This window comes from Macrobrachium nipponense, chromosome 7, assembly GCF_015104395.2.
Source record: "Macrobrachium nipponense isolate FS-2020 chromosome 7, ASM1510439v2, whole genome shotgun sequence".
Lineage (NCBI taxonomy): Eukaryota > Metazoa > Arthropoda > Malacostraca > Decapoda > Palaemonidae > Macrobrachium > Macrobrachium nipponense.
In genome coordinates this window covers 91,306,060-91,319,629 of record NC_061109.1, presented here as the reverse complement: position 1 = coordinate 91,319,629, position 13,570 = coordinate 91,306,060, and the positions used below count along the sequence as shown (strand labels likewise).

Genomic DNA, 13,570 nt, shown 5'->3' with positions numbered 1-13,570 from the left:
ACTCCAGTTAATAGGATGGTCTAAATCTCTCATATGTACGAATAATTCATTCGATATTTGCCCAGTTCTCACAGAATATTGATGCTGTTTGAGACGTTGTGAAAGAGATTTACCGGTTTGTCCGTAATAGACTTTATCACACTTTTTGCAAGGAATATCATATATGCAGTCTGGAAGATCTTTAGGAGAATTTTTGATTACTAAACTCTTGACATTAATATTACTGAAAACAACATTTATGTTAAAAAGCTTTAAAATTCTAGGAATATCTAAAAACCTTTCATCATAGGGTAATTTTAGAATGTTATGCTTACTAAATTCAATTTTGTCATTAGTTGAATAAAATGTTTTTCTAGCTCTTTTCCATGCCACATCTACAAAAGTCCTTGGGTATTTAAGTTTCAATGCAATATCATAAATAGTTTTAATTTCAGCGTCAACAAACTGCGGGCTACAGACACGTAAAGCCCTTAGGAACATCCCAGAAAAAACAGAGAATTTAACATTTTGATGGTGACTGGAGTAGTAATGAACAAAAGAGGCAATATTAGTTGATTTTCGAAAGACTGAAAAGGTGAAATTTCTATCATTTCTATGGACAGTTACATCAAGAAAATTCAAATTACAATTTCTTTCTTCCTCTACAGTAAATTTTATAGAAGGAACTAAATTATTGAGATTATTAAGGAATTCATGGAGATTTTCGTGAACTGGCCAAATACAGAAGATATCATCCACATATCTAAACCAAATAACTTTTTGGGGCAAAATTCTTGGTAAGAGTTTTGTCTAAAAAAATTCCATGTAAATATTGCTAAGGACAGGAGATAAGGGATTACCCATAGCCATGCCAAACTTTTGTACAAAAAATTCCCCATTGAAACAAAATGGTAGCATCTTAAAGGACTGTGTTGAAGCGCGCACAGTGAACTATGACCGAAGTGCTCAGGGAAATGAAGTTTGAGTCTCAGTTTTTATGGCAATTTTCTGAAATCATACCCCTCAAGAATGTAGACTGTGGTACAGGCAGATGGAGGCCACACAAAATATTAAATACCCAGAGAGAAACTAATCAATATCCATTCTGAATTACTTTTGTTTTTGTCCATATCAATTTTAGTGTATGCTATAGAGGGGGACTCTAATTTTGAAACACCCTGTATATATATATATATATATATATATATATACTATATATATATATATATATATATATATATATACATATCATACCATACATACATACATACATACATACATACATACATACATATACAGTGGTAGCTCGACATACAAAATTAATCCGTTCCGAGGCGGCGTTCGTAACCTGAGCTTTTCATATCTTGAACTGCATTTCTTTCCAAGCCCTACAAAAACACCCCAGTAAATTTTATAATAAAGCTGAATTAACCAATAAACAATGAAATACAACAATTTGGACCATTCAGTACCTAACTTAATACGTACTACTAATATGTACCTGTAAATAAAGTGTATTAGTGTACATGGTATACAAGAAATACTGTACGTACATACGTACGTATGTAATAAAATGTGGAACCTTACCTTTCGAGTGAGGCTATCTCTGAAAGTGGCGACAGAGGAGGACAAACGGCAGAAAATTTGTTTGGTAGTACATACACTTAACGAAACACATTAAAAATGTCATAAACTAAACTTTATGAAACACATTAACAAAACCGTAACACTTAACTTTACAAAAAACTTAAAATTAATTTTTTTTTTCTTTCTATTTAAAATTTTTTTTTTTTACTTTTTTATACTTTACGTTTTTTACAAAAATTCAATTTCTGGGCTCAGTTCGTGTCGCTTCGTGAAATAATCCCTTAAGTTCATTATTTCTAGGTAAATGATACTAACGTTACCAGAGAAAAATAAAAATAGGGGGATGTCAGAGTAACTGACTCGCTCACCCTAAATAAAAAGAGGGTGTCGGTATGGTGCTGGGGCAAGTGAGACCACTACCACGAACCTCTTGTCATTTAGAATTCTCCTTCATCAAAATCCCCCTCCCTGAGAGAGCTGGCACATGGCTGGCACCAGCAACTACTACTACACATCCTCCCACGCCGACCACAGCGCCTCTCGTGGCCATCCTTTTCGTTAGCGAACTTCCGTACGCACGTGTCTGCCATTGCTCTGTGTTTTTGTGCACTTTTGGATTAACTTTGCTTTCATGATGGAACTCCAAGCTATCGCCGCAGATAAGTTAAGTACCCCGAAAGGTTATACACTAATTTTAGCCAGCCAGGAGCTGTTTTAACCATTTTTTAGGTCCAATAATAGTCATCCTGCTCTGGCGCCTGGCTCGCCTTGCCGGCTCGCCTCGTGTTTTGGTTAGCTACTTCGGTCTCCCATACCGTGGTAACTATTCCTTGTGTATATATGCCTTTATCATGAGATATTTTATACGTGGTACGGAAGGTTCTGTTTCCATTCTATTGCTTTACATCGTACTATTCGGAAATCCTTTAACTGTGCCTTACCTTAGTGTTCATGCATGCATGTTCCTTTGTCTAGGTGTTTAGGCGTGTGGGCTCTTTTATTTTTGATTTATTTTATTGCTATATTGCTCTTTAGTCCAGCCATCCTGGCCGTCGCCCTCCGTTTTACGTATCGGCAGAGGCCAGCTCCCGAGTTGTTAGCACGTCCCCCTTCGGGGAGACTAGCCTACTTCTCCTGGACGTCCCTTCTTTTTCTCCCACTCGTGATTTCCCTCTTTTTCTTTTTATTACGATGTATTTATTTTGGGTTGCATGTTAGGGGCGATCAGTTTTGCCTAGGCTATGTTTTGTTGCATTAATCGCCTCGTGGTCCCCCTTCGCTCGCGTCGGGCCAGCTGATCGCCCTGGTCCCAGTTCACCCCCCCCCCCCTCTCCTTCCTCCCACGTGGAGGGAGGGTTAGTCCTCGCTCGCTCACGGTCGCTATGGCAACCATCCGGGCACCCCTCCCCTCTTCCTCCCTATCAGGGGGGATACGGGAGTCACGGACTAGGGCGGGTCCTGTATTGGATCGGTCACGTTTTCTATGAGCTTCGGGGAGGTCCTGGTGTGTTCTGGTCGGGTTGGCCACCCCGCCAGCTCGCGTCGGGCCTTCTCCAGCGCTCTATGGTTAGATCTCCTATTCCCTCCGCCAGCTCTTTGAGGGGGCCTTACATGCTTCCCCTTTATATGATTGTTGTAGTCTCTTTCGTTTTTCCGGCGGAGCACCCGCTCACCATCCGTGTGCTCCGTGGGTTGGCGGAAGGGTTCTACAGCGGAGCTAGGCTCCGCATACATTGTTATTTGCTTTGTTTTAGTTTTATTTTGTTTAACTTTATGGATAATCTTCTCACGTTCTCCGCGGTGTTGTACCCTCACCTCGGTGTACTATATGTGTATGAGCAGGTATCTGGCTTGGCGGAAATCTTCGCTCTGGTGTACCGGAGTTTTCAAGCCAGTTTACCGAGTCCTACGGACTCTCTCACACGGATTACAGGAGAGGATTATGCCCAAAAATTATTTCACTCCAGCATGCAGCGGAGCTTCATATCTCTTAACGGGTAGTCCTGTTAGTATCTGCTGATACTTATGTATCTGTTCACTTACAGGCTACCAACTGTCAGGAGGCAGGATGTAACGCCGTCCTGCAGGACCCTTGCGGTCATGAGGTCTGCCGGACCCACGCTCCCTGTGCTGTCCGCCATAATGACTTGATCGTGTGGCACCATGAAGCCTGCTCCATTTGCTACAAGCTAGTGGAACAGTTTTCTACCGGAGTAAGTATATACCGGCGTAGGTATCGTCTCTGTTCTTGGTATATACAGTAGTACCTCGAGATACGAAAGGCTCTACTTACGAAAAACTCGAGATACGAAAGCCAATGCGAAAAATTTTACTGCTCTACATACGAAAAGTTTTCAAGATACGAAAGGTTGTTGCTGTAAAGTCCCGAGATTCGCCCGGACCACAGAGAACAATTTTAAAACTCCCGCGCCGCCAACTGAGTAAACTCGCCACCATCCTCCCACTCTCCCATTGGTTCCTGATGCTAGTCACCCCATAAGGTCCTGCTCTCCTATTGGTCAGCATCTACCCCTTGTGCTTTAAGTATTCTATTGGTAAAAGGATGCTGTAAATTGAAAAACTTATTCATGCAATACATTTAATAAAAAAAAACATTAGGTAAAGATAGAATAAAGAATAGAAATGAATGGTTATTATACTGTTTGGTAGTTTCATTAGTTGAAGAGAGATACTAATGACAATTTATGGCTTACTGTGTGCTAGGAAAAATGATTGCTTGGCGCTCATTCAATACTCGTAAGACGGGTAAGAGCTGAATGTAAACAGTCGATTGGAAGGTTTGTTTTTTGTTTGTGTATTATAGTTAATGATTAATTAATAATTGTTTGAAGTGAGTACATACTGATTATTTATACATTTTATTGGCATATTCTAAGCTTTTAGCTCTTAGGTTTAGATATCAGAATCATAGACTAGGCTACAGTAGCAACCGCTAACATAGGCTAGGCTTATTGCTAAGGGACATATGCTAAAGTCCTAATATATGCAGTAAAAATGGGGTTGAACATTACATGCAGTTGAATATTACTCAAGTATGTACAGTATTTTGCCTTTTTGGAGTCATATTTCTTCCGTCGGATCGGCATTGTAACCCTAGAACATGTGTTGTAGGCCTGGGGTGTTTTTTGAGGGCTTGGAACGGATTAGCCATTTTTCATGTAAAATGTGTTCCAAGATACGAAAAACTCATAATACGAAGGCCGCCTCGTAACGGATTAATTTCGTATCTCGAGGTACCACTGTACTGTCAGATAATTTTGTGTAAAATTGTTTACATGTGACTTAGAGTCGTAAGTGTTAATGATATATCTTCGGGGCTTCATTGTAAGGACTACAATGACCCTTTATTTCAGGCTACCGTCGTGAAGGACGCCGCGGCTACCCTGAAAGCCTGGGTAGGTGGTTTTGGGAAAAACGTGTCGAAGGGGCAGCCGTACATTTTAGACAAGAATATGGCTGTCCGCATCTTCCCAGGCGGCAAGTCGACCGGCTACGTCGACCCTGTTGCGGCAGCTCCAGCTATCGCTGCCATCCAACTGCAAGTGGCGCAGGCCTTGGCGAAGGAGGGACCTATGACAGTAGGGGAAGGTGAGTTGATGGTTGAGGTAGGTTTGCTGGGCGCTCAAGGGCTTCCCTTGGGCGCATCTGGATCTTCGTCTCCTGTCCCTTCTTCCACTTCTTTCCAAGGTTTTTCTGAATCGGAAATTCTGGCTAGGACGTCTTCTGCCTCGGTTGTTCCTAAAGTGAAAGGACAACGCGAGCAAAAAACCCTTGAGAGGTCGTCTTCTAAGTTAGAAGACTTCGGCCTCATCATCTCATAAGTCTCCGGCTCACCATCCCGGAGCAGAGAAAGCAAAGTCATCCTCTTCTTCGCACTCTAAAGGGTCTAGGGGCAAGTCCTCTAAAGAGAAGGTCCGCGCTCCCACCGAGCCAGTACCGTCAACGTCCAACGGAGCTCGTCCGAAGACCCCTGCTGCGACCAGTACCTCTGGCCCCTTCGATCCTGACTCCTTTACAGCAGGGGTGATGCAACAGGTGGGGAACATGGTGGGGGCCATTATGAATGACAGGCTTGATCAAATGCTTGCCCAAATCTCCACCTCGTTTGCACAATCTGGTCAGTCAATCCAGAACATCTCGGATCGGCTGACGAACCAGGAAAACTTGCTGGCGGGCCTGAGGGAACATCCCCCAGCAGTTCTTCCTCTGGCAGGCGCCGGAGTAACCCTGATGCCGGACTACAACTCTCTTCCCCCATTCACCATGAGTAATCCTTGGAGGGTAGCAGCCTTCGCACCCTTCAAGGATGGAATGATCTCGATCCCGGACTGTGGAACTTGTTGCATCAAGGACTTCGAGTTCCACCCCGCCGATCTTCAACCACCTTTTATGGGGTATGCTAGATTGACAGAGGCAGCTCTGAACAGAGAGGACAAGATCCCGAAAGAGACTGTAATTTACAGTCGGGAGCAAGCCCAGAGAGAATGGGTGAGGTGCCTTGAAGAATGGGACTGTACCAACACCAAACTTCAGGCATCAAGAGCCATTCACAATCTTTTTTTTTTTTTTTTTTTTTTTTATTTTTTTTGGGTGGCGGAGGAGGGGGCACCACTCCCCTTCACCACAAAAATTGCGGAAGTAACCATCCAGGCCACCATGAAAGAAGAGCCTCTCCCTCAACTGAGAGAGTCGGACCCGACGTCCCCACACTTCCCAGCTTCTGAGGACCTATGGGCTGACCTTCCAGCTTCTTTTACGGTCGGGAAGCTCAAACCGGACTGTGCTATTGAACAGTTCGGGGAGAGACTCCCAAGACTATCGGACAACCTGATCCAAGCAGAGTTCGACGCAACGATCAGGTTAGGGAGGACCCTTAATGCCTTAGTAATGACAGAGGTTGCCGCCATGACATATGGTACGGAGCCTCTGTTCAAGCTTCTAGCTAAGGCTCAGACGCAGACCATACAGTCTGATCTGTACGACTTCATAGTAGCAAGACGAAACTGCAGGAAACATGTCCTGCAGGAAGCCACCATAAGGCATGAGCCTAACAAGTTGCTCTCGTCTTTGATCTGGGGAGCTGACCTCTTCCCTGAGTCTGCTGTAAACGAGGTCCATCACGAAGCGACCAGGCTCAACCAGAGCCTTAGGGTCCACTGGGGACTTTCTAGCAAAAGGAAGCCAGAAAGCACCCCCTCTGGTTCTAAGAAATTAAAGAAACCTAGGAAGTTTCCAACCTTCCAGGCACAACAGCAACAACAGTTCGTCCAAGCAGTCCCGGTATCACAATCCGTGCAACTGTCGACTTCCAAGAACCAGAGCCAGCCTATCCTCCTGTTGACGTCCCAGAACCAGCCCTTGACCTCGTACGCTGTTTCCCCAGCCTTCAATCCTGTGTTCGAAGGCCAGGCGTTCCAAGCCATCAATAGGTTTGGAAGGGGAAGCAGAGCTAGGGGTGCATTTCGACAGAGGGGTGGCGGAAGGGCACCCAACAGGGGGAGACACTTCCGTGGAGGGCGCGGAGCATGTCCTGCACAGACCCAGTGAGAACCCTCAGGTAGGAGGGAGGCTGTTCCTCTTCCGACACCGGTGGGGATTCAGCAATTGGGCACAAAGCATTGTGTCCAAAGGGCTGGGATGGAGTTGGATCAAGGGTCCTCCTCCATCCAAAACATTCCTTCAAATACCAACAAAGGAATTGACAGAGTATGCACAGGAGCTCCTTCAGAAAGGGGTAGTATCAAGAGTCAAACATTTAAAGTTTCAAGGACGCTTGTTCAGCGTGCCAAAGAAAGGCTCAACAAAATGAAGAATAACCTTAGACTTGTCCCGTCTAAACTTATTCATTCATTGCAACAAGTTCAAAATGCTGACTATCTCGCAGGTGCGGACCTTACTTCCCCGTGGGGCCGTCTACACCTCTATCGATCTTACAGACGCATACTATCATATCCCAGTCGCGAGACACTTCCGCCCATATCTAGGCTTCAGGCTAGGAGACCAGGCATTCTCTTTCAAAGTGATGCCCTTCGGGCTGAACGTAGCCCCCAGGGTGTTCACGAAAATAGCAGAATCAGTGGTCCAACAACTGAGATCACAAGGGATAATGGTAGTAGCGTACCTCGACGATTGGCTCATTTGGGCAACAACAGTCAAGGAATGCCTCAAAGCCACAGACAAAGTAATTCAGTTTCTGGAACATCTAGGGTTCCAAATAAACAAGACCAAATCCAGGCTAACGCCGGAGTCTTGTTTTCAGTGGCTCGGCATTCAATGGGACTTGAACTCCCACACTCTAATTCCATTGGTCAAAAGGAAAGAAATAGCCAAGTCAATAAGACAATTCCTCAAATGCAAACAGACGTCAAGGAGAAACCAGGAAAGGATCCTAGGTTCCCTCCAGTTTTCGTCAGTCACAGACGTTCTGTTGAAAGCAAAATTGAAGGATATAAATCGAGTTTGGCGCTCAAGAGCAAATGTCAAATCTCGAGACAAGTTGTCAGTAATTCCGCCGATTCTTCGCAAGCGTCTCCGCCCCTGGGCGGAGTCCAAGAATCTGTCCAAATCAGTTCCTCTCCAGTTCCCTCCTTCGGCGTTGGTTATCCATACGGACGCCTCTCTAAGCGGGTGGGGAGGATACTCCCAATTCAAGAAAGTTCAAGGGACTTGGTTGCCTCAGTTCCGCCGGCTTCACATAAACGTATTGGAAGCCATGGCAGTATCTCTCACTCTGAAGAGGCTTCTACCAGCCAAGAATTCCCATATAAAGCTGGTTTTGGACAGCGCAGTAGTGGTACACTGCATCAACGGGGAGGATCCAAGTCAAAGCATGTGAACCATGTCATGATAGCCATTTTTTCTCTAGCAACCAAGTACAAATGGCATCTATCCTCCACTCATCTGGCGGGAGTAAGGAATGTGATAGCAGACGCCCTGTCTCGATCAGTTCCTCTAGAATCGGAGTGGTCCCTGGACAAGCGCTCATTCCAGTGGATATGCCAAAGGGTCCCAGGTCTCCAGGTGGATCTTTTCGCATCTCAAGCGAACCACAAGCTCCCTTGCTATGTGGCCCCCAACCTGGACCCTCTGGCTTATGCCATAGACGCCATGTCCATAGATTGGACTCAGTGGAGGAAGATATACATCTTTCCTCCAGTGAATCTTCTATTGAAAGTCCTGAGCAAACTCAGGACATTCAAGGGACAAGTAGCTCTAGTAGCCCCTGTTTGGCCCAAGAGCAACTGGTATCCTCTCCTCCTGGAATTGGGTCTCCGACCTCGATGGATTCCCAATCCCAAACTATCTCAGTCAGTACAAATGAGGACTGTGTTCGCTTCCTCAGGAATTCTCAAAACCCTAACTTTATGGACTTCATGAAGTTTGCGGCTAAGAGAGATGCAAATATTGATCCCCAAAATATCCTTTTCTTAGAATCGGATAAGAGGGAGTCAACTTTACGCCAGTACGATGCTGCTGTTAAGAAACTGGCAAATTTCCTGAAGGAAACAAACACCCGAACCATGACAGTTAATTTAGTTATATCCTTTTTCAGATCCCTGTTTGAAAAAGGTCTAGCAGCTAGTACTATTACCACTAATAAGTCAGCTTTAAAGAAAATCTTCCAGTTTGGCTTTAAGATAGACTTAACAGACTCCTACTTTACGTCTATTCCTAAAGCCTGCGCTAGGCTCAGACCTTCAGAAAGACCTAGTTCAGTTTCATGGTTCTTGAATGACGTTCTCAAACTGGCTTCAGATACTGACAACGATTCCTGTAACTACCTAATGTTATTAAGGAAAACATTATTTTTACTAAGCCTGGCTTCAGGAGCCAGAATATGAGAACTGTCGGCCCTTTCCAGAGCCTCTGGACATGTAGAATTCCTCCCCTCAGGAGAAGTCCTACTATCTCCAGATCGTAGCTTTTTGGCAAAGAATGAGGACCCCTTAATGAGATGGGCCCCTTGGAAGGTCCTCCCTCTTCCACAAGACCCTTCTCTTTGTCCGGTGACGACCTTACGAGCCTATCTGTCCAGGACATCTTCTAGATCCTCAGGCCCCCTCTTTATGAGGGAAAAAGGTGGCACTATTTCAATAAAAGGAATTAGGCAACAAATCCTGTATTTTATCAAACAAGCTAACCCTGATTCATTCCCTAAAGCCCATGACATCAGGGCGGTAGCCACCTCTATGAGAAATATTCAACAATTCCTGTTTTTTTATCAATTTCATCATAAAATGCACTTTTTGTGATAAAACTATTAAAAAACCAAGTATAAAAATTTTTAGTGGGTTTTTCTTGAGTTTTAACTAACAAAATAGGCTGTTTTCAATGTTATTACAGGGGTTCCAACTATTCGTGGGTTTGAACTATTCACCGGGGGATCTGGTATGCATCCCCCTTGAATACAGAGGGACCACTGTATATACAGGCGGCCCTCGGTTAGCAGCAGGGGTTCCGTTCCTGACCGCCTACGCACGCATTCTTTCGAAGTACTAGACGAAATTACAATAGCCTAACTTTGTCCCATCTTCTTGTTACATAAGTTCAAAAACAGCAAAAGAGATTCATGAGAGTATTGTTTTAACAAATATTCGTTGCATAAACTTGTACAGTCATGAACAACCGAACGAGAAACAACTGTACGTTTATATATTTGCTTGACTCTCTCTCTCTCTCTCTCTCTCTCTCTCTCTCTCTCTCTCTCTCTCTCTCTCTCTCTCTCTCTCTCTCTCTCTCTCTGTTTTTTAAAAAATAACCCAGAGAGAGAGAGAGAGAGAGTGGTTGGAAAACGCCTGGGGAGTTAGTAGTTTACCTTACCATGATGTGCATATATGTATACACATGGACAGAATGAAAAATACATATAACACAACATTTCTTCATTGGATACAATACATGCTGAACTACATTAATTAAATGTCAATAAAACTTCTCTTCCAGAGACAGAGGGAGAGAGAAGGGGGGATGGGAGGCCCAGTAATTGATATTATTTTGACCCTTATGCTAAAACAGACGCAAAAGTGTTTGTGATCTTTTTTATATTCTATGAGTTTTGTGTATTTTACATATATTTTAAACTTGAGCAGGTAGAATTATTACAGTCAGCTATGTATTTAATATGCTCTGTTGGATAACACTGTATTGTACATATTTTTAGAATCAAATACTTACACATATATCTCTAAAATATATAATTTTGCATATACTATATATTTTTAAAAATTATCTATTCAGTTGAATGTTATATAAATTATAAAGTACTACCTATTAGAATAACCAATTAATTACTGTGTTACTTAAGAGATTCCATTACCTGGATGAGCAAACCCTAACTGTCTGTTAAGATGAGGTGATAAAGATCATCCTATTTTTTATTTATTAATTTTTTTATGAAAGGACCAAAAAGTATAAGCTTTTTTTAGTTTTTCGTACAGACCAATTGCTACTCCTAAGCTTTGCATCTTTTTACCCATGTATTGAAAACTCCTTTTATTTATAGACGAAGTACCAGTCAGTGGTGGGACTCTGACCTTATGGAAACTTTACCTGTTCCTGTTGAAGAAGCTAGGAAGAATGTTGCTCTTCTGATACCTGTTGCAAAGCATGAACCTAAGGTAATAAGATATTTGTTGTAGTGGTTATGTACAACTCTGATGAATATGCATTCAATATGAGAACCACTTGAAGTGCCTTTTTATATTCATAAATAAGTTTCATATGACTGAATGATTCTTAATCTGTTTCAGGTTGACCTGTACCAAGATCATTATCGACCAACAGAATTCTGTGTATTATCTGAGCTCTTCAGTTATCACATGAGTCATTCAGTTAGGTATGTTTGTTAATGCACTATTCTTCTATTGCTTAACGTGAATGATGGAGAAACACAATTTTGATACGCACATATAGTTCTTTATTAGATCCATGACGTTAACATCGATATGGTTATATTGTTAGGCGTTTATACATGTAGACTTGACGTATGTAGCGTAACTTGAAGTGATGTGATGTGATGTGATGTGATGTGGTTCAATTACTATGGATAAAAGAAAAGAAATCAATGTATGAATAATATGCTAATTTATACAAAATTACTAAGTTAAACAACTAAGACTGATAGAAACAATATGCAAAGCTTAATTAAGTAAATTATGCCTATATAATGGCTAATTACAAAAAGCTAATACACAAAGTCAATGTAATTAAGGCTCATATAAAGGCATATGTTATATCATGTAGGCTTACAAATGGGAAAAGATGAATCCGCTATTCTAAAACAATATAATAGGCGTTTACTTACAATTGTGTTCCTATAACAAACAGTCCAAATATTCCTCAGTAAATACCAACTTTCGTTACATTCGTTATATCCGTTCTGTATGAAATCTCTTTTTAAACTGATAACTTTCCTCATTTGTTTACAGGAAGACACTATCGATTACCAAAAAGTTTACGTGACCGATAACTATGCATGAATTAGCTAAAACAACCAACACCAAGTAAACAATTATTATGCCGAGCGTAGACTCGAACCAGCAACTACCACACAGCAAACCTTAACATTAACCATCGCGATAACAACACAACACGAACATTATTTACAGTTAATCGTTGGGCATCAACATTACTCGACCTCTAAATCATGATTTACAAAAAAAAATATAGGATGCACAACTAATATTTCATTTCATACTACAATACGTGAATAGAACATGAATAAACCAAGCTTAAAGAACGAACATTAAAACGATAAACACAACAAAAATAAAAATGAGTTTTTGACAAACAGATATGAAACTAGAAATATAAATGTCATATAGTGTCTCTGGATTAATATATATAACGCTTGATCTTCTTTGGATTAAGAGTACGAGCTTGGTCACTGGTCTGTGCAGTTCAGAAGATTGGGTTCGAAGTTTGACGCTTCTCACAACACCTCTGGAGTCTGGCAGTACCTCTGTTACGGTTTAGAGAATATGAAGATCTGTCAGAGTAGTCTGACCTCCAAGGTAGTTTGAAGCCATCTATATGCATGGCCGTCGGATGACCCTTTGCCACATTTGTGACATTTTTCGCTTGTTCACTGCACCCCTTCGATGTATGATTCAGACCGTAGCAACTGAAGCATCTACGCTGCTCTATAATAAACTTTCTTTTCTCTTCGAGAGATATCTGCCTGAAATCTGCACAGTTATCCAGATCGTGATTTTTGCCGCAGTAAGTAAAAACAGGAGGGTGACCCAAAACCACGAGTTCTACTTTGGCTCTCACGATTAACTTGCATAGCAAATGCAGACTCTGTTGGTTTCCCTTTTGATGGTTTACTAGAATTCAGTTCTCTATGCATTGCTTCTTTGCCGAACACTGGGTCATTGACACACTCTGCAGCGTTAATAACAAACTGGACAATGTCACCAAAGCACGAAGACCTGTTCTCGAGGAGTCTGCGGTTTGTGGCTTTTTCGCGCCATTTATTCTGGAGATAACTTGGCAATTTCTGGACTGCCACCTGCAGGTTCGGTGCATGATCAAGAACAGCTAGGTGAGTAAGTGTTTGCATGGCGCAGAAGCATTTTAGCAAGTAATGCGAATATCTTTTCAGACATTTCCCTTCGTCTGGTTTTATCGGCTTCCACTCGTTTAGTTGTTTCAAGTATGCCAGGGATACTTTATAGGGATCACCATACTCTTGTTGTAGCAACTGTCTTGCCTGACTATAGCCTTGGTCTGCCTGCATGTATAAACAGCTGCTGATGAGGTCCTTAGTTCACCGTCGGTATGCTGTAGAAGGTAGTAAAGTCTGTCACTGCTACTGGCTGTTCTAGAGGAGATCCTGGTGTCAAACGCCAGTATGAAGTCACTGTATTCCAGAAGATCACCGGTAAACTTGGGAACTTCTGGTGCACGGCCAAAGCCTAGAGCTGTGGCAATACCAATAATCTGTTGCGTATGGTGTTACTGGAGCAAATAAGGCAGTGGA

General features: G+C 42.4%; 1 protein-coding gene across 1 annotated transcript in view; it reads left to right on the top strand.

Moving 5' to 3' along the window:
• LOC135217463 (polyphosphoinositide phosphatase-like) overlaps positions 1-13,570 on the top strand; it is a 333,908-nt gene that overhangs the window by 192,627 nt on the left and 127,711 nt on the right. The window contains exons 13-14 of the mRNA XM_064253366.1: positions 11,090-11,204; positions 11,337-11,422. Coding sequence (XP_064109436.1) covers positions 11,090-11,204; positions 11,337-11,422 — 201 coding nt within the window. The remainder of the gene's footprint in view (positions 1-11,089; positions 11,205-11,336; positions 11,423-13,570) is intronic.